General features: G+C 47.9%; 1 protein-coding gene across 3 annotated transcripts in view; it reads right to left on the reverse strand.

The window, feature by feature from the left end:
• Window positions 1–27,509, reverse strand: part of LOC109876547 (ryanodine receptor 2) — a 276,342-nt gene that overhangs the window by 232,682 nt on the left and 16,151 nt on the right. For all 3 annotated transcript variants that reach the window (XM_031813092.1, XM_031813093.1, XM_031813094.1), the window contains 5 exons: window positions 24,300–24,403; window positions 15,054–15,137; window positions 14,124–14,298; window positions 4,821–4,968; window positions 1,435–1,640 (listed from right to left, as the gene is read on the reverse strand). In XM_031813092.1, coding sequence (XP_031668952.1) covers window positions 1,435–1,640; window positions 4,821–4,968; window positions 14,124–14,298; window positions 15,054–15,137; window positions 24,300–24,403 — 717 coding nt within the window. The remainder of the gene's footprint in view (window positions 1–1,434; window positions 1,641–4,820; window positions 4,969–14,123; window positions 14,299–15,053; window positions 15,138–24,299; window positions 24,404–27,509) is intronic.

The raw sequence follows: 27,509 nt of genomic DNA on the forward strand, positions 1-27,509 counted from the left end.
GGGCAACATCTTATATGACTTGTTAATATTATACTGACTGACTCTAGACATGTCAGCTTCTCATTTATACTGACTGACTCTAGACATGTCAGCTTCTCATTTATACTGACTGACTCTAGACATGTCAGCTTCTCATTTATACTGACTGACTCTAGACATGTCAGCTTCTCATTTATACTGACTGACTCTAGACATGTCAGCTTCTCATTTATACTGACTGACTCTAGACATGTCAGCTTCTCATTTATACTGACTGACTCTAGACATGTCAGCTTCTCATTTATACTGACTGACTCTAGACATGTCAGCTTCTCATTTATACTGACTGACTCTAGACATGTCAGCTTCTCATTTATACTGACTGACTCTAGACATGTCAGCTTCTCATTTATACTGACTGACTCTAGACATGTCAGCTTCTCATTTATACTGACTGACTCTAGACATGTCAGCTTCTCATTTATACTGACTGACTCTAGACATGTCAGCTTCTCATTTATACTGACTGACTCTAGACATGTCAGCTTCTCATTTATACTGACTGACTCTAGACATGTCAGCTTCTCATTTATACTGACTGACTCTAGACATGTCAGCTTCTCATTTATACTGACTGACTCTAGACATGTCAGCTTTACATTTATACTGACTGACTCTAGACATGTCAGCTTCTCATTTATACTGACTGACTCTAGACATGTCAGCTTCTCATTTATACTGACTGACTCTAGACATGTCAGCTTCTCATTTATACTGACTGACTCTAGACATGTCAGCTTTACATTTATACTGACTGACTCTAGACATGTCAGCTTCTCATTTATACTGACTGACTCTAGACATGTCAGCTTCTCATTTATACTGACTGACTCTAGACATGTCAGCTTCTCATTTATACTGACTGACTCTAGACATGTCAGCTTCTCATTCATACTGACTGACTCTAGACATGTCAGCTTCTCATTTATACTGACTGACTCTAGACATGTCAGCTTTTCATTTTTAATTCGTTTGTAAAAAATTCTAAAAACATCATTCATGGGGGCGGCAGGGTAGCCTAGTGGTTAGAGCGTTGGACTAGTAACCAGAAGGTTGCAAGTTCAAACCCCCGAGCTGACAAGGTACAAATCTGTCGTTCTGCCCCTGAACAGGCAGTTAACCCACTGTTCCTAGGCCGTCATTGAAAATAAGAATTTGTTCTTAACTGACTTGTCTAGTAAAATAAAGGTAAAATAAATAAAAAATAAAAATTCCACTTTGTCATTATGGGGTATTGTGGGTAGGCCACTGACACAACATCTCAACTGAATAAGGTGCTCTGGTAGTTCTGTGAAGGTCTAGACGTTGTAACCTTCTTCTACATGTTGAAACATATATTTTAGTAAACCTGAATTAACGATAATCAATAAACGTGTGTGGGAATTCCTGACTCACCTTGAACCCGTCGAAGACGAAGGCATGTTGGTCAGAGCCCAGCTCCTGGTCCGGTAGACAGCCAGGCCGTGCCCAGCCGACCCTCATCTCCCCTGACGTCAGCACCTCAAACTCAAAGTACCACTTCCCAGCGTTCACACAGTAGGTCTTCTCAGCTCGGAAGATACGGAACCGCTCAGCAGACATGTTACTGATGTCTGCCCTGGCTGCTGGAACAACAGGGTCAGACAACATGTTACTGATGTCTGCTGGAACAACAGGGTCAGATAACATGTTACTGATGTCTGCTCTGGCTGCTGAAACAACAGGGTCAGATAACATGTTACTGATGTCTGCTGAAACAACAGGGTCAGATAACATGTTACTGATGTCTGCTGAAAAAACAGGGCCAGATAACATGTTACTGATGTCTGCTCTGGCTGCTGAAACAACAGGGTCAGATAACATGTTACTGATGTCTGCTGAAACAACAGGGTCAGATAACATGTTACTGATGTCTGCTGAAACAACAGGGCCAGATAACATGTTACTGATGTCTGCTCTGGCTGCTGAAACAACAGGGTCAGATAACATGTTACTGATGTCTGCTCTGGCTGCTGGAACAACAGGGCCAGATAACATGTTACTGATGTCTGCTCTGGCTGCTGAAACAACAGGGTCAGATAACATGTTACTGATGTCTGCTGAAACAACAGGGCCAGATAACATGTTACTGATGTCTGCCCTGGCTGCTGGAACAACAGGGCCAGATAACATGTTACTGATGTCTGCTGAAACAACAGGGCCAGACAACATGTTACTGATGTCTGCTCTGGCTGCTGGAACAACAGGGCCAGATAACATGTTTCTGATGTCTGCTGAAACAACAGGGCCAGACAACATGTTACTGATGTCTGCTCTGGCTGCTGGAACAACAGGGCCAGATAACATGTTACTGATGTCTGCTCTGGCTGCTGAAACAACAGGGCCAGATAACATGTTACTGATGTCTGCTGAAACAACAGGGTCAGATAACATGTTACTGATATCTGCTGAAACAACAGGGCCAGATAACATGTTACTGATGTCTGCTCTGGCTGCTGAAACAACAGGGCCAGATAACATGTTAATGATGTCTGCTGAAACAACAGGGTCAGATAACATGTTACTGATGTCTGCTGGAACAACAGGGCCAGATAACATGTTACTGATGTCTGCTCTGGCTGCTGAAACAACAGGGCCAGATAACATGTTACTGATGTCTGCTGAAACAACAGGGTCAGATAACATGTTACTGATGTCTGCTGGAACAACAGGGCCAGATACCATGTTTCTGATGTCTGCTGAAACAACAGGGTCAGACAACATGTTACTGATGTCTGCTCTGGCTGCTGAAACAACAGGGTCAGATAACATGTTACTGATTTATGCTCTGGCTGCTGAAACAACAGGGCCAGATAACATGTTACTGATGTCTGCTGGAACAACAGGGCCAGATAACATGTTACTGATGTCTGCTCTGGCTGCTGAAACAACAGGGCCAGATAACATGTTACTGATGTCTGCTGGAACAACAGGGCCAGATAACATGTTACTGATGTCTGCTCTGGCTGCTGAAACAACAGGGCCAGATAACATGTTACTGATGTCTGCTGAAACAACAGGGTCAGATAACATGTTACTGATGTCTGCTGAAACAACAGGGACAGATAACATGTTACTGATGTCTGCTCTGGCTGCTGAAACAACAGGGCCAGATAACATGTTAATGATGTCTGCTGAAACAACAGGGCCAAATAACATGTTACTGATGTCTGCTGAAACAACAGGGCCAGATAACATGTTACTGATGTCTGCTCTGGCTGCTGAAACAACAGGGTCAGATAACATGTTACTGATGTCTGCTGAAACAACAGGGCCAGATAACATGTTACTGATGTCTGCTCTGGCTGCTGGAACAACAGGGCCAGATAACATGTTACTGATGTCTGCTCTGGCTGCTGGAACAACAGGGCCAGATAACATGTTACTGATGTCTGCTCTGGCTGCTGGAACAACAGGGCCAGATAACATGTTACTGATGTCTGCTGAAACAACAGGGCCAGATAACATGTTACTGATGTCTGCTCTGGCTGCTGAAACAACAGGGCCAGATAACATGTTACTGATGTCTGCTGAAACAACAGGGCCAGATAACATGTTACTGATGTCTGCTGAAACAACAGGGCCAGATAACATGTTACTGATGTCTGCTCTGGCTGCTGAAACAACAGGGTCAGATAACATGTTACTGGTGTCTGTTGAAACAACAGGGCCAGATAACATGTTACTGATGTCTGCTCTGGCTGCTGGAACAACAGGGCCAGATAACATGTAGTAGTGTAATATCCTATACTATACTATACTATACTGACATTAATACACAACCTGTTGTAGGTTGGTTAATCAGTGTGATCATTTCTCAAAACAAATCCACCCTGGATATCCATCAACTAAAACTATGTGTCTTGAAGGGTACTAAAACTAGCTAGCAATAGCCAGGCTCCACAGCTATCTCCACAGCTAGCGCCACAGCTATCTCCACAGCTAGCACCACAGCTATCTTCACAGCTAGCATCACAGCTATCTCCACAGCTAGCATCACGGCTATCTCCACAGCTATCTCCACAGCTAGCGCCACGGCTAACTCCACAGCTAGCATCACAGCTATCTTCACAGCTAGCATCACAGCTATCTTCACAGCTAGCATCACGGTTATCTCCACAGCTAGCGCCACAGCTATCTCCACGGCTATCTCCACAGCTAGCATCACAGCTATCTTCACAGCTAGCATCACGGTTATCTCCACAGCTAGCGCCACAGCTAGCGCCACAGTAAAAGCTATATTAAAATGATCTATGTCTGGGTGTTTACGCAGACAACTGCTGCATGCTCCTGCAATATAACAGTAAATACAATCATGTCACGAGGAAACAGACATCTCCCTGTGCGTCATAAAAGCCCCTCTGAACAGACTAGTGGGTCAACTCGTCATTGGGCTTATATAAGAGACTCTGTGGGGTTTTATGTGCTGTTGGTCACTGATGAATGAGGGAGAGTAAGGGTATTGTCACTGTCAGGGGTAGTGGATTTAACCCAGGTCGCCGATGTGGAGGGAGGTGAGGTAGAGTGTTTGGACTGAACCATAAAGGAGGGGAGGGGTGTGTGAGGTAGAGTGTTTGGACTGAACCATAAAGGAGGGGAGGGGTGTGTGAGGTAGAGTGTTTGGACTGAACCATAAAGGAGGTGAGGGGTGTGTGAGGTAGAGTGTTTGGACTGAACCATAAAGGAGGTGAGGGGTGTGTGAGGTAGAGTGTTTGGACTGAACCATAAAGGAGGTGAGGGGTGTGTGTGTGCTTTGACTGTACCATGGTCCTGATCCGGAGCCTCCAGGTTGTATCCGTACCCCAGCAGGGTGCGGACAGCCTCCCTCAGACTGTCCTTGTTGGACTTCTTGGTCCTCTCGTCCAGCAGAGTGTACGGAACCAAGCGAGGGTTCCTACGATTCTTCACATCCTTCACAAGGAAGGGGGAGATAGTTAGGACTTCATAAACACACTGAACTAAAGAAGTGGAGGACTACATAAACACACTGACCTAAAGAAGTGGAGGACTACATAAACACACTGAACTAAAGAAGATGAGGACTACATAAACACACTGAACTAAAGAAGATGAGTTAGGACTACATAAACACACTGACCTAAAGAAGAAGAGTTAGGACTTCATAAACACACTGACCTAAAGAAGAAGAGGAGGACTTCATAAACACACTGACCTAAAGAAGAAGAGGACTTCATAAACACACTGACCTAAAGAAGAAGAGGACTTCATAAACACACTGAAGATAAGTACCCTTAGTTTTATTGAGTGAAATGTTTCTCCTGACTGGACATTTTCTACCCTGCAAGTCATTGGATGTTAACTACTTGTATCTCTAACTTTATAAACGCAGAGGCAAATATGGAAGGCCTTACCCCTCTCACCAGACTAACCCTAACCCCCTCTAAAACAATATATACACCAGACTAACCCTGACCCCCTCTAAAACTATATATACACACCAGACTAACCCTAACCCCCTCTAAAACAATATATACACCAGACTAACCCTGACCCCTCTAAAACAATATATACACCAGACTAACCCTAACCCCCTCTAAAACAATACATACACCAGACTAACCCTAACCCCCTCTAAAACAATATATACACCAGACTAACCCTGACCCCCTCTAAAACAATATATACACCAGACTAACCCTAACCCCCCCTAAAACAATATATACACCAGACTAACCCTAACCCCCTCTAAAACAATATATACACCAGACTAACCCTAACCCCCTCTAAAACAATATATACACCAGACTAACCCTGACCCCCTCTAAAACAATATATATACCAGACTAACCCTAACCCCCTCTAAAACTATATATACACCAGACTAACCCTGACCCCCTCTAAAACAATATATACACCAGACTAACCCTAACCCCCTCTAAAACTATATATACACCAGACTAACCCTGACCCCCTCTAAAACAATATATACACCAGACTAACCCTAACCCCCTCTAAAACTATATATACACCAGACTAACCCTAACCCCCTCTAAAACAATATATACAACAGACTAACCCTGACCCCCTCTAAAACAATATATACACCAGACTAACCCTAACCCCCTCTAAAACAATATATACACCAGACTAACCCTAACCCCCTCTAAAACAATATATACACCAGATTAACCCTGACCCCCTCTAAAACAATATATACACCAGACTATCCCTAACCCCCTCTAAAACAATATATACACCAGACTAACCCTGACCCCCTCTAAAACAATATATACACCAGGCTAACCCTAACCCCTCTAAAACAACATATACACCAGACTAACCCTGACCCCCTCTAAAACAATATATACACCAGACTAACCCTAACCCCCTCTAAAACAATATATACACCAGACTAACCCTGACCCCCTCTAAAACAATATATACACCAGACTAACCCTAACCCCCTCTAAAACAACATATACACCAGACTAACCCTCACCTCTAGACTTGCTCTGTACCAGACTAACCCTGACCCCCTCTAAAACAATATATACACCAGACTAACCCTAACCCCCTCTAAAACAATATATACACCAGACTAACCCTGACCCCCTCTAAAACAATATATACACCAGACTAACCCTAACACCCTCTAAAACAATATATACACCAGACTAACCCTAACCCCCTCTAAAACAATATATACACCAGACTAACCCTAACCCCCTCTAAAACAATATATACACCAGACTAACCCTGACCCCCTCTAAAACAATATATACACCAGACTAACCCTAACCCCCTCTAAAACAACATATACACCAGACTAACCCTAACCTCTAGACTTGCTCTGTACCAGACTAACCCTAACCCCCTCTAAAACAATATATACACCAGACTAACCCTAACCCCCTCTAAAACAATATATACACCAGACTAACCCTAACCCCCTCTAAAACAATATATACACCAGACTAACCCTGACCCCCTCTAAAACAATATATACACCAGACTAACCCTGACCCCCTCTAAAACAATATATACACCAGACTAACCCTGACCCCCTCTAAAACAATATATACACCAGACTAACCCTAACCCCCTCTAAAACAACATATACACCAGACTAACCCTGACCCCCTCTAAACAATATATACACCAGACTAACCCTAACCCCCTCTAAAACAATATATACACCAGACTAACCCTGACCCCCTCTAAAACAATATATACACCAGACTAACCCTAACCCCCTCTAAAACAACATATACACCAGACTAACCCTCACATCTAGACTTGCTCTGTACCAGACTAACCCTAACCTCTAGACTTGCTCTGTACCAGACTAACCCTAACCCCCTCTAAAACTATATATACACCAGACTAACCCTGACCCCGTCTAAAACAATATATACACCAGACTAACCCTAACCCCCTCTAAAACAACATATACACCAGACTAACCCTAACCCCCTCTAAAACAATATACACCAGACTAACCCTAACCCCTCTAAAACAATATATACACCAGACTAACCCTAACCCCCTCCAAAACTATATATATACCAGACTAACCCTAACCCCCTCCAAAACTATATATACACCAGACTAACCCTAACCTCTAGACTTGCATAGACTGTTGTGTCAGGCTGTCAGCCTGGTTTCACTACCAGGATCATTCTCAGGACTGTTAACAGCATGTGTCTTAACACACTTGATGAATAACCCTGACAGCTGTAATCCTGCATGTAGCAGTCCTACCAGTCATCCCCTCTCCTTCCTACCAGTCATCCCCTCTCCTTCCTAACAGTCATCCCCTCTCCTTCCTACCAGTCATCCCCTCTCCTCCCTCCATGTAGCAGTCCTACCAGTCATCACCTCTACTTCCTACCAGTCATCCCCTCTCCTCCCTACCAGTCATCCCCTCTCCTTCCTACCAGTCATCCCCTCTCCTTCCTACCAGTCATTCCGTCTCCTTCCTACCAGTCATCCCCTCTCCTTCCTACCAGTCATCCCCTCTCCTTCCTCCATGTAGCACTCCTACCAGTCATCCCCTCTCCTTCCTACCAGTCATCCCCTCTCCTCCCTCCATGTAGCAGTCCTACCAGTCACCCCCTCTCCTTCCTACCAGTCATCCCCTCTCCTCCCTCCATGTAGCAGTCCTACCAGTCATCCCCTCTCATTCCTACCAGTCATCCCCTCTCCTTCCTACCAGTCATCCCCTCTCCTCCCTCCATGTAGCAGTCCTACCAGTCATCCCCTCTCCTTCCTACCAGTCATCCCCTCTCCTCCCTCCATGTAGCAGTCCTACCAGTCATCCCCTCTCCTTCCTATCAGTCATTCCCTCTCCTTCCTACCCGTCATTCCCTCTCCTTCCTACCCCGTCATCCCCTCTCTTTCCTACCAGTCATCCCCTCTCCTCCCTCCATGTAGCAGTCCTACCAGTCATCCCCTCTCCTTCCTACCAGTCATCCCCTATCCTTCCTCCATGTAGCAGTCCTACCAGTCATCCCCTCTCCTTCCTACCAGTCATCCCCTCTCCTTCATACCCGTCATCCCCTCTCCTTCCTACCAGTCATCCCCTCTCCTTCCTCCATGTAGGCAGTCCTACCAGTCATCCCCCTCCTCCTACCAGTCATCCCCTCTCCTTCCTCAATGTAGCAGTCCTACCATTCATCCCATCTCTTCCTACCAGTCATCCCTCTCCTTCCTACCCGTCATCCCCTCTCCTTCCTACCAGTCATCCCCTCTCCTTCCTACCAGTCATCCCCTCTCCTTCCTACCAGTCATCCCCTCTCCTTCCTACCCGTCATCCCCTCTCCTTCCTACCAGTCATCCCCTCTCCTTCCTACCAGTCATCCCCTCTCCTTCCTACCAGTCATCCCCTCTCCTTCCTACCAGTCATCCCCTCTCCTCCCTCCTGTAGCAGTCTACCAGTCATCCCCTCTCCTTCCTACAAGTCATTCCCTCTCCTTCCTACCCGGCATTCCCTCTCCTTCCTACCCGTCATCCCCTCTCTTTCCTACCAGTCATCCCCTCTCCTCCCTCCATGTAGCAGTCCTACCAGTCATCACCTCTACTTCCTACCAGTCATCCCCTCTCCTCCCTACCAGTCATCCCCTCTCCTTCCTACCAGTCATCCCCTCTCCTTCCTACCAGTCATTCCGTCTCCTTCCTACCAGTCATCCCCTCTCCTTCCTACCAGTCATCCCCTCTCCTTCCTCCATGTAGCACTCCTACCAGTCATCCCCTCTCCTTCCTACCAGTCATCCCCTCTCCTCCCTCCATGTAGCAGTCCTACCAGTCACCCCCTCTCCTTCCTACCAGTCATTCCCCTCTCCTCCCTCCATGTAGCAGTCCTACCAGTCATCCCCTCTCATTCCTACCAGTCATCCCCTCTCCTTCCTACCAGTCATCCCCTCTCCTCCCTCCATGTAGCAGTCCTACCAGTCATCCCCTCTCCTTCCTACCAGTCATCCCCTCTCCTCCCTCCATGTAGCAGTCCTACCAGTCATCCCCTCTCCTTCCTATCAGTCATTCCCTCTCCTTCCTACCCGTCATTCCCTCTCCTTCCTACCCGTCATCCCCTCTCTTTCCTACCAGTCATCCCCTCTCCTCCCTCCATGTAGCAGTCCTACCAGTCATCCCCTCTCCTTCCTACCAGTCATCCCCTCTCCTTCCTCCATGTAGCAGTCCTACCAGTCATCCCCTCTCCTTCCTACCAGTCATCCCCTCTCCTTCCTACCCGTCATCCCCTCTCCTTCCTACCAGTCATCCCCTCTCCTTCCTCCATGTAGCAGTCCTACCAGTCATCCCCTCTCCTTCCTACCAGTCATCCCCTCTCCTTCCTCCATGTAGCAGTCCTACCATTCATCCCATCTCCTTCCTACCAGTCATCCCCTCTCCTTCCTACCCGTCATCCCCTCTCCTTCCTACCAGTCATCCCCTCTCCTTCCTACCAGTCATCCCCTCTCCTTCCTACCAGTCATCCCCTCTCCTTCCTACCCGTCATCCCCTCTCCTTCCTACCAGTCATCCCCTCTCCTTCCTACCAGTCATCCCCTCTCCTTCCTACCAGTCATCCCCTCTCCTTCCTAACAGTCATCCCCTCTCCTCCCTCCATGTAGCAGTCCTACCAGTCATCCCCTCTCCTTCCTACAAGTCATTCCCTCTCCTTCCTACCCGTCATTCCCTCTCCTTCCTACCCGTCATCCCCTCTCTTTCCTACCAGTCATCCCCTCTCCTCCCTCCATGTAGCAGTCGTACCAGTCACCCCCTCTCCTTCCTACCCGTCATCCCCTCTCCTTCCTCCATGTAGCAGTCCTACCAGTCATTCCCTCTCCTTCCTACCAGTCATCCCCTCTCCTTCCTACCAGTCATCCCCTCTCCTTCCTACCCGTCATCCCCTCTCCTTCCTACCAGTCATCCCCTCTCCTCCCTCCATGTAGCAGTCCTACCAGTCATCCCCTCTCCTTCCTACCAGTCATCCCCTCTCCTTCCTACCAGTCATCCCCTCTCCTTCCTACCAGTCATCCCCTCTCCTCCCTCCAAGTAGCAGTCCTACCAGTCATCCCCTCTCCTTCCTACCTGTCATCCCCTCTCCTTCCTACCAGTCATCCCCTCTCCTTCCACCATGTAGCAGTCCTATCAGTCATCCCCTCTCCTTCCTACCAGTCATCCCCTCTCCTTCCTACCAGTCATCCCCTCTCCTTCCTCCATGTAGCAGTCCTACCAGTCATCCCCTCTCCTTCCTACCAGTCATCCCCTTTCCTTCCTACCAGTCATCCCCTCTCCTTCCTACCAGTCATCCCCTCTCCTTCCTACCAGTCATCCCCTCTCCTTCCTACCAGTCATCCCCTCTCCTTCCTACCCGTCATCCCCTCTCCTTCCTACCAGTCATCCCCTCTCCTTCCTACCAGTCATCCCCTCTCCTTCCTACCCGTCATCCCCTCTCCTTCCTACCAGTCATCCCCTCTCCTTCCTACCAGTCATCCCTCTCCTTCCTACCAGTCATCCCCTCTCCTCCCTCCATGTAGCAGTCCTACCAGTCATCCCATCTCCTTCCTACCCGTCATCCCCTCTCCTCCCCTCCATGTAGCAGTCCTACCAGTCATCCCCTCTCCTTCCTACCTGTCATCCCCTCTCCTTCCTACCAGTCATCCCCTCTCCTTCCACCATGTAGCAGTCATATCAGTCATCCCCTCTCCTTCCTACCAGTCATCCCCTCTCCTTCCTACCAGTCATCCCCTCTCCTTCCTCCATGTAGCAGTCCTACCAGTCATCCCCTCTCCTTCCTACCAGTCATCCCTCTCCTTCCTACCAGTCATCCCCTCTCCTTCCTACCAGTCATCCCCTCTCCTTCCTACCAGTCATCCCCTCTCCTTCCTACCAGTCATCCCCTCTCCTTCCTCCATGTAGCAGTCCTACCAGTCATCCCCTCTCCTTCCTACCAGTCATCCCCTTTCCTTCCTACCAGTCATCCCCTCTCCTTCCTACCAGTCATCCCCTCTCCTTCCTACCAGTCATCCCCTCTCCTTCCTACCAGTCATCCCCTCTCCTTCCTACCCGTCATCCCCTCTCCTTCCTACCAGTCATCCCCTCTCCTTCCTACCAGTCATCCCTCTCCTTCCTACCCGTCATCCCCTCTCCTTCCTACCAGTCATCCCCCTCTCCTTCCTACCAGTCATCCCCTCTCCTTCCTACCAGTCATCCCCTCTCCTCCCTCCATGTAGCAGTCCTACCAGTCATCCCCTCTCCTTCCTACAAGTCATTCCCTCTCCTTCCTACCCGTCATTCCCTCTCCTTCCTACCCGTCATCCCCTCTCTTTCCTACCAGTCATCCCCTCTCCTCCCTCCATGTAGCAGTCCTACCAGTCACCCCCCTCTCCTTCCTACCCGTCATCCCCTCTCCTTCCTCCATGTAGCAGTCCTACCAGTCATTCCCTCTCCTTCCTACCAGTCATCCCCTCTCCTTCCTACCAGTCATCCCCTCTCCTTCCTACCCGTCATCCCCTCTCCTTCCTACCCGTCATCCCCTCTCCTTCCTACCAGTCATCCCCTCTCCTCCCTCCATGTAGCAGTCCTACCAGTCATCCCCTCTCCTTCCTACCAGTCATCCCCTCTCCTTCCTACCAGTCATCCCCTCTCCTTCCTACCAGTCATCCCCTCTCCTCCCTCCATGTAGCAGTCCTACCAGTCATCCCCTCTCCTTCCTACCCGTCATCCCCTCTCCTCCCTCCATGTAGCAGTCCTACCAGTCATCCCCTCTCCTTCCTACCTGTCATCCCCTCTCCTTCCTACCAGTCATCCCCTCTCCTTCCACCATGTAGCAGTCCTATTAGTCATCCCCTCTCCTTCCTACCAGTCATCCCCTCTCCTTCCTACCAGTCATCCCCTCTCCTTCCTCCATGTAGCAGTCCTACCAGTCATCCCCTCTCCTTCCTACCAGTCATCCCCTTTCCTTCCTACCAGTCATCCCCTCTCCTTCCTACCAGTCATCCCCTCTCCTTCCTACCAGTCATCCCCTCTCCTTCCTACCAGTCATCCCCTCTCCTTCCATCATGTAGCAGTCCTATCAGTCATCCCCTTTCCTTCCTACCAGTCATCCCCTCTCCTTCCTACCAGTCATCCCCTCTCCTTCCTACCAGTCATCCCCTCTCCTTCCTACCAGGTATCCCCTTTCCTTCCTACCAGTCATCCCCTCTCATTCCTACCAGTCATCCGCTCTCCTTCCTACCAGTCATCCCCTCTCCTTCCTACCAGTCATCCCCTCTCCTCCCTCCATGTAGCAGTCCTACCAGTCATCCCCTCTCCTTCCTACCAGTCATCCCCTCTCCTTCCTCCATGTAGCAGTCCTACCAGTCATCCCCTCTCCTTCCTACCCATCATCCCCTCTCCTTCCTACCAGTCATCCCCTCTCCTTCCTCCATGTAGCAGTCCTACCAGTCATCCCCTCTCCTTCCTACCAGTCATCCCCTCTCCTTCCTACCAGTCATCCCCTCTCCTTCCTCCATGTAGCAGTCCTACCAGTCATCCCCTCTCCTTCCTACCAGTCATCCCCTTTCCTTCCTACCAGTCATCCCCTCTCCTTCCTACCAGTCATCCCCTCTCCTTCCTACCAGTCATCCCCTCTCCTTCCTACCAGTCATCCCCTCTCCTTCCACCATGTAGCAGTCCTATCAGTCATCCCCTTTCCTTCCTACCAGTCATCCCCTCTCCTTCCTACCATTCATCCCCTCTCCTTCCTACCAGTCATTCCCTCTCCTTCCTACCAGTCATCCCCTCTCCTTCCTACCCGTCATCCCCCTCTCCTTCCTACCAGTCATCCCCCTCTCCTTCCTACCAGTCATCCCCTCTCCTTCCCACCAGTCATCCCCTCTCCTTCCTACCAGTCATCCCCTCTCCTTCCTACCAGTCATCCCCTCTCCTTTCTCCATGTAGCAGCCCTACCAGTCATCCTCTCTCCTTCCTACCAGGCATCCCCTCTCCTTCCTCCATGTAGAAGCCCTACCAGTCATCCCCTCTCCTAGCCCTCTCCCTCCACCCACCACTCTCCACCCTGTAGTATAGTCTGTAGTCTGTAGTCTAGTCGTTAGTATGTACTAAGCTAAGGTTAACTTGAGCTGACAGGCAGATCAGGAAAACTCCAGACTCGCACCTCCCAGTGGTGATAGTTCTAGCTACAGCAGCACCTCTGTAGTGGGCCCATCAGTACCTCTGTAGTGGGCCCATCAGTACCTCTGTAGTGGGCCCATCAGAACCTCTGTAGTGGGCCCATCAGAACCTCTGTAGTGGGTCCATCAGAACCTCTGTAATGGGCCCAGTAGCACCTCTGTAGTGGGCCCATCAGTACCTCTGTAGTGGGCCCATCAGTACCTCTGTAGTGGGCCCATCAGTACCTCTGTAGTGGGCCCATCAGCACCTCTGTAGTGGGCCCATTAAAGATGCCAAGGGTCCTATACAATTTTCTTTGGGCGGCTGTTGAGCTGTTTCAGCACCCTGGTCAACGCCCCCACCACCCCCATCCCCACCACCACCACCCCCACACCCACCACCACCCCCACCCCCACACCGCTGCAGCCCGGCTGCACACACAAACACACACACCTTTGGGTGACACACCTGCTGGATGCCGTAGGTCCAGCCCTGGCGTATGCGATCCCTGGCCCACACATTGTGAGCGTTCTCCGCCAGCTTGTCCACCATGGCCTCCTGGGTAGAGGCCAGCTTGATGTGCCCCAGGTCCATAGGAGCAGGCTTGTAGCCACTAGACAGCTCATAACTGGACCAGAGAGGACGCATGGACACATAGAGAGAGAGAAAACATTAGTCTAGGGAGACGCTGTTGGATGGGAGAAAAATAGTTTGTCGTGAGAATGTTTACCCATCTGGTGAAGGACTAGGTTCAAATATTAAAACAGACACCCATCTGGTAAAGGACTAGGTTAAAACAGACACCCATCTGGTAAAGGACTAGGATAAAACATTAAAACAGACACCCATCTGGTGAAGGACTAGGTTATAACATTAAAACAGACACCCATCTGGTAAAGGACTAGGATAAAACATTAAAACAGACACCCATCTGGTGAAGGACTAGGTTATAACATTAAAACAGACACCCATCTGGTAAAGGACTAGGATAAAACATTAAAACAGACACCCATCTGGTAAAGGACTAGGTTAAAACAGACACCCATCTGATAAAGGACTAGGATAAAACATTAAAACAGACACCCATCTGATAAAGGACTAGATTAAAACAGACACCCATCTGGTAAAGGACTAGGTTAAAATAGAAAAATAGTCATTTTTGGTAAGGCACAAGCTAAGGCAAAATATGCACTTAAACTGAAATGTGTACCAGTACATCCAACACACTAGCAGTCATTGACATTGCACTTGGAGAACGTAAATAGCTATGAGCAGAGATGTCAATCTTAGCGACTAGCAGCAGAGGCTGGAGAACATACAGTAGGTGCTAACTGTTGTGTAATAAGATGGTACAGACCGACTGAAGTGAGGAAAGTGACTCACGTGGCGGAGAGCTTGAGGTTCTTCACCTTCTCCACCGCGTGCTCATCAGCCAGCCCCACGTGGCAACCCAGGGCCAAGAGAGTCCTTCAGACCAATCAGAAAGGAGAAGTCAGCTTCACTAAGAGAGGGTGTGCCTAACTTCACACAAATCAAATCGTATTTGCCACATGCCCCCGAATACAACAGGTGTAGTAGACCTTACAGTGAAATGCTGAATACAACAGGTGTAGTAGACCTTACAGTGAAATGCTGAATACAACAGGTGTAGTAGACCTTACAGTGAAATGCTGAATACAACAGGTGTAGTAGACCTTACAGTGAAATGCTGAATACAATAGGTGTAGTAGACCTTACAGCGAAATGCTGAATACAACAGGTGTAGTAGACCTTACAGTGAAATGCTGAATACAACAGGTGTAGTAGACCTCACAGTGAAATGCTGAATACAACAGGTGTAGTAGACCTCACAGTGAAATGCTGAATTCAACAGGTGTAGTAGACCTTACAGTGAAATGCTGAATACAACAGGTGTAGTAGACCTCACAGTGAAATGCTGAATTCAACAGGTGTAGTAGACCTCACAGTGAAATGCTGAATACAACAGGTGTAGTAGACCTCACAGTGAAATGCTGAATACAACAGGTGTAGTAGACCTTACAGTGAAATGCTGAATACAACAGGTGTAGTAGACCTTACAGTGAAATGCTGAATACAACAGGTGTAGTAGACCTTACAGTGAAATGCTGAATACAACAGGTGTAGTAGACCTTACAGCGAAATGATGAATACAACAGGTGTAGTAGACCTTACAGTGAAATGCTGAATACAACAGGTGTAGTAGACCTCACAGTGAAATGCTGAATACAACAGGTGTAGTAGACCTTACAGTGAAATGCTGAATACAACAGGTGTAGTAGACCTTACAGTGAAATGCTGAATACAACAGGTGTAGTAGACCTTACAGTGAAATGCTGAATACAACAGGTGTAGTAGACCTCACAGCGAAATGCTGAATACAACAGGTGTAGTAGACCTCACAGTGAAATGCTGAATACAACAGGTGTAGTAGACCTTACAGTGAAATGCTGAATACAACAGGTGTAGTAGACCTTACAGTGAAATGCTGAATTCAACAGGTGTAGTAGACCTTACAGTGAAATGCTGAATACAACAGGTGTAGTAGACCTTACAGTGAAATGCTGAATACAACAGGTGTAGTAGACCTTACAGTGAAATGCTGAATTCAACAGGTGTAGTAGACCTTACAGTGAAATGCTGAATACAACAGGTGTAGTAGACCTTACAGTGAAATGCTGAATACAACAGGTGTAGTAGACCTCACAGTGAAATGCTGAATACAACAGGTGTAGTAGACCTCACAGTGAAATGCTGAATTCAACAGGTGTAGTAGACCTTACAGTGAAATGCTGAATACAACAGGTGTAGTAGACCTCACAGTGAAATGCTGAATTCAACAGGTGTAGTAGACCTCACAGTGAAATGCTGAATACAACAGGTGTAGTAGACCTCACAGTGAAATGCTGAATACAACAGGTGTAGTAGACCTTACAGTGAAATGCTGAATACAACAGGTGTAGTAGACCTTACAGTGAAATGCTGAATACAACAGGTGTAGTAGACCTTACAGTGAAATGCTGAATACAACAGGTGTAGTAGACCTTACAGCGAAATGATGAATACAACAGGTGTAGTAGACCTTACAGTGAAATGCTGAATACAACAGGTGTAGTAGACCTTACAGTGAAATGCTGAATACAACAGGTGTAGTAGACCTTACAGTGAAATGCTGAATACAACAGGTGTAGTAGACCTCACAGTGAAATGCTGAATACAACAGGTGTAGTAGACCTTACAGTGAAATGCTGAATACAACAGGTGTAGTAGACCTTACAGTGAAATGCTGAATACAACAGGTGTAGTAGACCTTACAGTGAAATGCTGAATTCAACAGGTGTAGTAGACCTTACAGTGAAATGCTGAATACAACAGGTGTAGTAGACCTTAAAGTGAAATGCTGAATACAACAGGTGTAGTAGACCTTACAGTGAAATGCTGAATTCAACAGGTGTAGTAGACCTTACAGTGAAATGCTGAATACAACAGGTGTAGTAGACCTTACAGTGAAATGCTGAATTCAACAGGTGTAGTAGACCTTACAGTGAAATGCTGAATACAACAGGTGTAGTAGACCTTACAGTGAAATGCTGAATACAACAGGTGTAGTAGACCTCACAGTGAAATGCTGAATACAACAGGTGTAGTAGACCTTACAGTGAAATGCTGAATACAACAGGTGTAGTAGACCTCACAGTGAAATGCTGAATACAACAGGTGTAGTAGACCTCACAGTGAAATGCTGAATACAACAGGTGTAGGTAGACCTCACAGTGAAATGCTGAATACAACAGGTGTAGTAGACCGTACAGTGAAATGTTGAATACAACAGGTGTAGTAGACCTTACAGTGAAATGCTGAATACAACAGGTGTAGTAGACCTTACAGTGAAATGCTGAATACAACAGGTGTAGTAGACCTTACAGTGAAATGCTGAATACAACAGGTGTAGTAGACCTTACAGTGAAATGCTGAATACAACAGGTGTAGTAGACCTTACAGTGAAATGCTGAATACAACAGGTGTAGTAGACCTTACAGTGAAATGCTGAATTCAACAGGTGTAGTAGACCTTACAGTGAAATGCTGAATACAACAGGTGTAGTAGACTGTACAGTGAAATGCTGAATACAACAGGTGTAGTAGACCGTACAGTGAAATGCTGAATACAACAGGTGTAGTAGACCTTACAGTGAAATGCTGAATACAACAGGTGTAGTAGACCTTACAGTGAAATGCTGAATACAACAGGTGTAGTAGACCTCACAGTGAAATGCTGAATACAACAGGTGTAGTAGACCTCACAGTGAAATGCTGAATACAACAGGTGTAGGTAGACCTCACAGTGAAATGCTGAATACAACAGGTGTAGTAGACCGTACAGTGAAATGTTGAATACAACAGGTGTAGTAGACCTTACAGTGAAATGCTGAATACAACAGGTGTAGTAGACCTTACAGTGAAATGCTGAATACAACAGGTGTAGTAGACCTTACAGTGAAATGCTGAATACAACAGGTGTAGTAGACCTTACAGTGAAATGCTGAATACAACAGGTGTAGTAGACCTTACAGTGAAATGCTGAATACAACAGGTGTAGTAGACCTTACAGTGAAATGCTGAATTCAACAGGTGTAGTAGACCTTACAGTGAAATGCTGAATACAACAGGTGTAGTAGACTGTACAGTGAAATGCTGAATACAACAGGTGTAGTAGACCGTACAGTGAAATGCTGAATACAACAGGTGTAGTAGACCTTACAGTGAAATGCTGAATACAACAGGTGTAGTAGACCTTACAGTGAAATGCTGAATACAACAGGTGTAGTAGACCGTACAGTGAAATGCTGAATACAACAGGTGTAGTAGACCTTACAGTGAAATGCTGAATACAACAGGTGCTCTCGATGGTGCAGCTGTAGGACCTTTAGATGATCTGAGGACCCATGCCAAATATTTTCAGTCTCCTGGGGGAGAATAGGCTTTGTCGTGCCCTCTTTACAACTGTCTTGGTGTGTTCGGACCATGATAGTTTGTTGGTGATGTGGACACTTGAAGTTCTCAACCGGCTCCCCGTCAATTTTTTATTTAACATTTATTTCACCTTGTTCAGAACGACAGATTTGTACCTTGTCAGCTCAGGGATTCAATCCAGCAACCTTTCGGTTACTGGCCCAACGCTCTAACCACTAGGCTACCTGCTGGATACTGGCCCAACGCGCTAACCACTAGGATACCTGCTGGTTACTGGCCCAACGCTCTAACCACTAGGCTACCTGCTGGTTACTGGCCCAACGCTCTAACCACTAGGCTACCTGCTGGTTACTGGCCCAACGCTCTAACCACTAGGCTACCTGCTGGTTACTAGCCCAACACTCTAACCACTAGGCTACCTGCTGGTTACTGACCCAATGCTCTAACCACTAGGCTACCTGCTGGTTACTAGTCCAACACTCTAACCACTAGGCTACCTGCTGGTTACTAGTCCAACACTCCAACCACTAGGCTACCTGCTGGTTACTAGCCCAACACTCTAACCACTAGGCTACCTGCTGGTTACTGGCCCAACGCTCTAACCACTAGGCTACCTGCTGGTTACTGGCCCAACACTCTAACCGCTAGGCTACCTGCTGGTTACTGGCCCAACACTCTAACCGCTAGGCTACATGCTGGTTACTAGCCCAACACTCTAACCACTAGGCTACCTGCTGGTTACTGGCCCAACGCTCTAACCACTAGGCTACCTGCTGGTTACTGGCCCAACACTCTAACCACTAGGCTACCTGCTGGTTACTGGCCAACACTCTAACCGCTAGGCTACCTGCTGGTTACTAGCCCAACACTCTAACCACTAGGCTACCTGCTGGTTACTGGCCCAACGCGCTACCCACTAGGCTACCTGCTGGTTACTGGCCCAACGCTCTAACCACTAGGCTACCTGCTGGTTACTGGCCCAACGCTCTAACCACTAGGCTACCTGCTGGTTACTGGCCCAACGCTCTAACCACTAGGCTACCTGCCGCCCCGATGAAAATGGGGGAGTGCTCGGTCCTCCTTTTCCCATAGTCCACAATCATCTCCTTTGTATTGATCACGTTGAGGGAGTGGTTGTTGTCCTGGCAACACACGGTCTCTGACGTCCACCGTATAGGCTGTCTCATCGTTGTCTGTGATCAGGCCTACAGTACCACTGTTGTGTCATCGTTGTCAGGCCTACAGTACCACTGTTGTGTCATCGTTGTCTGTGATCAGGCCTACAGTACCACTGTTGTCTCATCGTTGTCAGACCTACAGTACCACTGTTGTGTCATCGTTGTCTGTGATCAGGCCTACAGTACCACTGTTGTCTCATCGTTGTCAGACCTACAGTACCACTGTTGTGTCATCGTTGTCTGTGATCAGGCCTACAGTGCCACTGTTGTGTCATCGTTGTCTGTGATCAGGCCTACAGTGCCACTGTTGTGTCATCGTTGTCAGGCCTACAGTACCACTGTTGTCTCATCGTTGTCTGTGATCAGGCCTACAGTACCACTGTTGTGTCATCGTTGTCTGTGATCAGGCCTACAGTACCACTGTTGTGTCATCGTTGTCTGTGATCAGGCCTACAGTACCACTGTTGTCTCATCGTTGTCTGTGATCAGGCCTACAGTACCACTGTTGTGTCATCGTTAGCACAATGTCAGCCAAAGATAAGCTAACGCCTCGTTAGTCTTGCCACAAAAGAAAGCACGGCTCTCGACTGATGAGCAGTGAAGGACATTCGGTGTAGTCAACGCAGCACGGTAGTGGGTTGACCTAAACGAGACAGCGACTAGTAATTCCACCCTTCCAGGGACCATTCTTGATACAGACAGGAAACTGTTGAGCGTGAAAAACCCAGCAGCGTTGCAGTTCTTGACACCAACCGGTGCGTCCTGGACCCTACTACCACACCCCGTTCAAAGGCACTTCAATCTTTAGTCTTCCCCATTCACCCTCTGAATGGTCACACATACACAATCAATGTCTCAAGGCTTATAAATCCTTCTTTAACCACCTGTCTCCTCCCCTTCATCTACACTGATTGAAGTGGATTTAACAAGTGACATCAATAAGGGATCATGGCTTTCACCTGGATTCACCTGGTCACAGAAAGAGCAGGTGTTCCTAATGTTTTGTACACTCAGTGTATAGTAGTTGGTGTGTCTGTCAGATGTGATGGCTCCATGAGAGTCCAGGATGAATAATTCACCTGGTCACAGAAAGAGCAGGTGTTCCTAATGTTTTGTACACTCAGTGTATAGTAGTTGGTGTGTCTGTCAGATGTGATGGCTCCATGAGAGTCCAGGATGAAATACAATGCTGTGAACACTACTGAATACTGAATACTTCATGACTTAATAGTTTACATCAAGGAGACCCCGGCCGTTCTGTTCCAGTCCCTCCCTGCCTCAAGCTGTGTCCCAAATGGAACTCTATTCCCTTTATAGCACACTACTTTTGACCAGGGCCCATAGGGCTCTAATTTAAAAGTAGTGCACGATATAGGGAATATGTTGCCATTGAGCACACACACACTCTCCATTATAATCCACAAAGTATAATTAAAATAAATGCTCTCCAGCCGTGCCTGCATCCAAAATGGGACCCTTTTCCGTATATAGTGCACTACTTTTTACCAAATTCCTGGGCCCTGGTCAAAAGTAGTGCACTATATAGGGAATAGGGCTGTAGTATAGAGTAGTGCACTATATAGGGAATAGGGATGTAGTATAAAGTAGTGCACTATATAGGGAATAGGGCTGTAGTATAGAGTAGTGCACTATATAGGGAATAGGGCTGTAGTATAAAGTAGTGCACTATATAGGGCTGTAGTATAAAGTAGTGCTATATATAGGGAATAGGGCTGTAGTATAGAGTAGTGCACTATATAGGGGTGTAGTACAAAGTAGTGCTCTATATAGGGAATACGGCTGTAGTATAAAGTAGTGCACTATATAGAGAATAGGGCTGTAGTATAAAGTAGTGCACTATATAGGGAATAGGGCTGTAGCATAAAGTAGTGCACTATATAGGGGATAGGGCTGTAGTATAGAGTAGTGCACTATATAGGGAATAGGGCTGTAGTATAGAGTAGTGCACTATATAGGGGATAGGGCTGTAGTATAGAGTAGTGTACTATATAGGGAATAGGGCTGTAGTATAAAGTAGTGCACTATACAGGGAATAGGGCTGTAGTATAAAGTAGTGCACTATATAGGGAATAGAGTGCCATTTGGGACATTGATGTGTCTGAGATTCAGGTCACGGAATACATTTCTGCATTTAGATGGCACTCCGTCTCAGTCTTCACCTCTCTCTCTCTCCCTCCTTCTCATCTCCAGGAAATATGCAATTAATTAAAACTAACAAAGTTGTCCCGACAGGTTTTTAAATTACTCCTGGAATTCAAATAGGCGGTTTCTTGCTGAGAGAGAAGTAGTCTAACGGGTGTGATATTCAGTTCATGGAGAGCTGAACCAGGTATTGAAAATCATTTCTCTTGTCAAAAAGTGAATTGATCATAGAAATGGGTAAGAGTCGAACACAAAGAATGAAACCACTCTGTGATGATGTACGGATCGAGAGAACTTGAAAAATCAGTAACTGACTGCAATATGGTTCAAATTTATGTTTGTTCTACAGAAATCCACCCATCAGACCATTCCTCCATTCCATTACATGTTCTGTCTGTGTCATTTGGGTCATATGCCAAAACCAGCAGGAATAGTCTGAATAGTTTCAACTAAGGATTGTACCCAGCAGGAACAGTATGTAGGGTGGTAACTAGGGATTGTACCCAGCAGGAACAGTATCCAGGGTGGTAACTAGTGATTATACCCAGCAGGAACAGTATGTAGGGTGGTAACTAGGGATTGTACCCAGCAGGAACAGTATCCAGGGTGGTAACTAGTGATTATACCCAGCAGGAACAGTATCCAGGGTGGTAACTAGTGATTGTACCCAGCAGGAACAGTATCCAGGGTGGTAACTAGTGATTGTACCCAGCAGGAACAGTCTGGATAGTTTCAACTTGGGATTGTAGCCAACAGGAACAGTATGTAGGGTGGTAACTAGGGATTGTACCCAGCAGGAACAGTATGTAGGGTGGTAACTAGGGATTGTACCCAACAGGAACAGTATGTAGGGTGGTAACTAGGGATTGTACCCAGCAGGAACAGTATGTAGGGTGGTAACTAGGGATTGTACCCAGCAGGAACAGTATGTAGGGTGGTAACTAGGGATTGTACCCAGCAGGAACAGTCTGGATAGTTTCAACTAGGGATTGTACCCAACAGGAACAGTATGTAGGGTGGTAACTAGGGATTGTACCCAGCAGGAACAGTCTGGATAGTTTCAACTAGGGATTGTACCCAGCAGGAACAGTCTGGATAGTTTCAACTAGGGATTGTAACTAGCAGCAACAGTATGTAGGGTGGTAACTAGGGATTGTACCGAGCAGCAACAGTATGTAGGGTGGTAACTAGGGATTGTACCGAGCAGCAACAGTATCCAGGGTGGTAACTAGGGATTATACCCAGCGGGAACAGTATTCAGGGTGGTAACTAGGGATTGTACCCAGTAGGATGGGTGTGTAGGGTGATAACTAGGGATTGTACCCAGTAGCAACAGTGTCCAGGGTGGTAACTGGGGGTTGTACCCAGGAGCAACAGTATCCATGGTGGTAACTGGGGGTTGTAACCAGCAGGAATAATATCCAGGGTGGTAACTGTAACCTGTACATAGCCCACCTATAATTTAGCCCAAACAACTACCTCTTTCCCAACTGTATTTAATTTTAATTTATTTATTTATTTTGCTCCTTTGCACCCCATTATTTTTTTATTTCTACTTTGCACATTCTTCCATTGCAAAACTACCATTCCAGTATTTTACTTGCTATATTGTATTTACTTTGCCATCATGGCCTTTTTTGCCTTTACCTCCCTTCTCACCTCATTTGCTCACATTGTATATTAAATAAAGGTAAAATAAAAAATAAATAAAAAATAAACTAGGGATTGTAACGAGCAGCAACAGTATCCAGGGTGGTAACTGGGGGTTGTAACCAGCAGGAACAGTATTCAGGGTGGTAACTAGGGATTATACCCAGTAGGATGGGTGTGTAGGGTGGTAACTAGGGATTGTACCCAGCGGGAACAGTATCCAGGGTGGTAACTAGGGATTGTACCCAGCGGGAACAGTATCCAGGGTGGTAACTGGGGGTTGTACCCAGCAGGAACAGTATCCAGGGTGGTAACTAGGGATTGTACCCAGCAGGAACAGTATCCAGGGTGGTAACTGGGGGTTGTAACCAGCAGGAATAGTATCCAGGGTGGTAACTGGGGGTTGTAACCAGCAGGAATAGTATCCAGGGTGGTAACTAGGGATTGTAACGAACATCAACCGTATCCAGGGTGGTAACTAGGGATTGTACCCAGCGAAAATAGTATTCAGGGTGGTCACTAAGGATTGTACACAGCAGAAACAGTATCCAGGGTGGTAACTAGGGATTGTACCGAGCAGCAACAGTATCCAGGGTGGTAACTAGGGATTGTACCCAGCAGCAAGAGTATCCAGGGTGGTAACTTACTTGAGAGTCTCCAGAGACATCTGTAGGTTGTAGCTCCTCTCCTGCTCAGGCAGCTTGGAGAACTCCACCAGACAAGGATGCTGCCGCTTGTTATCGTCCCGTACCTGCAACACAACACCATTATCTGTTGCTGTCTCGTACCTGGAACACAACAGCATTATCTGTTGTTGTCCCGTACCTGGAACACAACAGCATTATCTGTTGATGTCCCGGACCTTGAACACCACATCATTATATGTTGTTGTCCCGAACCTGGAACACAACAGCATTATCTGTTGTTGTCCCATTCTTGGAACAAAACAGCATTATGTGTTGATGTCCCAAACCTGGAACACAACAGCATTATTTGTTGATGTCCCGAACCTGGAACACAACAGCATTATCTGTTGTTGTCCCATTCCTGGAACAAAACAGCATTATGTGTTGATGTCCCAAACCTGGAACACAACAGCATTATTTGTTGATGTCCCGAACCTGGAACACAACAGCATTATATGTTGTTGTCCCGTACCTGCAACACAACAACAAATGATGTTGTTGTCCCGAACCTGGAACACAACAGCATTATCTGTTGATGTCCCGTACCTGCAACACAACAAAATGATCGGTTGTTGTCCCGTACCTGCAACACAACAAAATGATCTGTTGTTGTCCCATACCTGGAACACAACAAAATTATATGTTGTTACTTCATACCTGGAACACAACAAAATTATCTGTTGATGTCCCGTACCTGCAACACAACAGCATTATCTGAATCCTCAACTACCTGCTGGGGGTAAGAGAGGCCCTGAGAGACTGGCAGTATCCCACGCATGAACTGTTTCTGTTTAGTGGAGGGATATGTCTAAACCGACAGGGATATGTTGACTGTCAGTGGTAGAGGATAACCAGCTTAGCTCCAGGACTTCCCGCGGTGTCACTAATGGCTGTAGCAGTCACCCCACCCCTGTCTGATAGGTGGTGACCGAGGCCTGAGAAGACACTGACCGGGTAAAAAAAATATATACAATTAAACGTTTCATTTTCACATGCAGAGTAGAACAGCACCCCTGGAGCCAATGAAGGTTAAGTGCCTTGCTCAAGACAACGTTGACCGATGTTTCAACTTTTCGACCCCAGGGCAGTCTAACCCTCTACAGGGCAGTCTAACCCCCTACAACCCTACAGGGCAGTCTAACCCCCTACAGGGCAGTCTAACCCCCTACAGGGCAGTCTAACCCCCTACAGGGCAGTCAAACCCCCTACAGGGCAGTCAAACCCCCTACAGGGCAGTCGAACCCCTACAGGGCAGTCTAACCCCCTACAACCCTACAGGGCAGTCTAACCCCCTACAGGGCAGTCTAACCCCCTACAGGGCAGTCTAACCCCCTACAGGGCAGTCTAACCCCCTACAACCCCACAGGGCAGTCTAACCCCCTACAACCCCACAGGGCAGTCTAACCCCCTACAGGGCAGTCTAACCCCCTACAGGGCAGTCTAACCCCCTACAGGGCAGTCTAACCCCCTACAGGGCAGTCTAACCCCCTACAACCCCACAGGGCAGTCTAACCCCCTACAACCCCACAGGGCAGTCTAACCCCCTACAGGGCAGTCTAACCCCCTACAGGGCAGTCTAACCCCTACAACCCCACAGGGCAGTCTAACCCCCTACAGGGCAGTCTAACCCCCTACAGGGCAGTCTAACCCCCTACAGAGCAGTCTAACCCCCTACAGGGCAGTCTAACCCCCTACAGAGCAGTCTAACCCCCTACAGGGCAGTCTAACCCCCTACAGAGCAGTCTAACCCCCTACAGGGCAGTCTAACCCCCTACAGGGCAGTCTAACCCCCTACAGAGCAGTCTAACCCCCTACAGGGCAGTCTAACCCCCTACAGGGCAGTCTAACCCCCTACAGAGCAGTCTAACCCCCTACAGAGCAGTCTAACCCCCTACAGGGCAGTCTAACCCCCTACAGAGCAGTCTAACCCCCTACAGGGCAGTCTAACCCCCTACAGGGCAGTCTAACCCCCTACAGGGCAGTCTAACCCCCCACAGGGCAGTCTAACCCCCTACAGGGCAGTCTAACCCCCTACAGGGCAGTCTAACCCCCTACAGGGCAGTCTAACCCCCTACAGAGCAGTCTAACCCCCTACAGGGCAGTCTAACCCCCTACAGGGCAGTCTAACCCCCTACAACCCCACAGGGCAGTCTAACCCCCTACAGGGCAGTCTACCCCCTACAGGGCAGTCTAACCCCCTACAGGACAGTCTAACCCCCTACAGGGCAGTCTAATCCCTACAACCCTACAGGGCAGTCTAACCCCCTACAGGGCAGTCTAACCCCTACAACCCTACAGGGCAGTCTAACCCCCTACAGGGCAGTCTAACCCCCTACAGGGCAGTTTAACCCGATACAGGGCAGTCTAACCCTCTACAGGGCAGTCTAATCCCTACAACCCTACAGGGCAGTCTAACCCCCTACAGGGCAGTCTAACCCCCTACAGGGCAGTCTAACCCCCTACAGGGCAGTCTAACCCCCTACATGGCAGTCTAACCCCTACAGGGCAGTCTAACCCCCTACAGGGCAGTCTAACCCCGTACAGGGCAGTCTAACCCCCTACAGGGCAGTCTAATCCCTACAACCCTACAGGGCAGTCTAACCCCCTACAGGGCAGTCTAACCCCCTACAGGGCAGTCTAACCCCCTACAGGGCAGTCTAATCCCTACAACCCTACAGGGCAGTCTAACCCCCTACAGGGCAGTCTAACCCCTACAACCCTACAGGGCAGTCTAATCCCCTACAGGGCAGTCTAACCCCCTACAGGGCAGTCTAACCCCCTACAGGGCAGTCTAACCCCTACAGGGCAGTCTAACCCCCTACAGGGCAGTCTAACCCCCTACATGGCAGTCTAACCCCTACAGGGCAGTCTAACCCCCTACAGGGCAGTCTAACCCCCTACAGGGCAGTCTAACCCCCTACAGGGCAGTCTAAACCCCTACAGGGCAGTCTAGCCCCCTACAGGGCAGTCTAACCCCCTACAGGGCAGTCTAACCCCCTACAACCCTACAGGGCAGTCTAACCCCCTACAGGGCAGTCTAACCCCCTACAACCCTACAGGGCAGTCTAACCCCCTACAGGGCAGTCTAACCCCCCTACGACCCTACAGGGCAGTCTAACCCCCTACAGGGCAGTCTAACCCCCTACAGGGCAGTCTAACCCCCTACAGGGA

The sequence above is a fragment of the Oncorhynchus kisutch genome, unplaced genomic scaffold, assembly GCF_002021735.2.
Source record: "Oncorhynchus kisutch isolate 150728-3 unplaced genomic scaffold, Okis_V2 Okis04b-Okis11a_hom, whole genome shotgun sequence".
NCBI classification, from domain to species: Eukaryota; Metazoa; Chordata; class Actinopteri; order Salmoniformes; family Salmonidae; genus Oncorhynchus; species Oncorhynchus kisutch.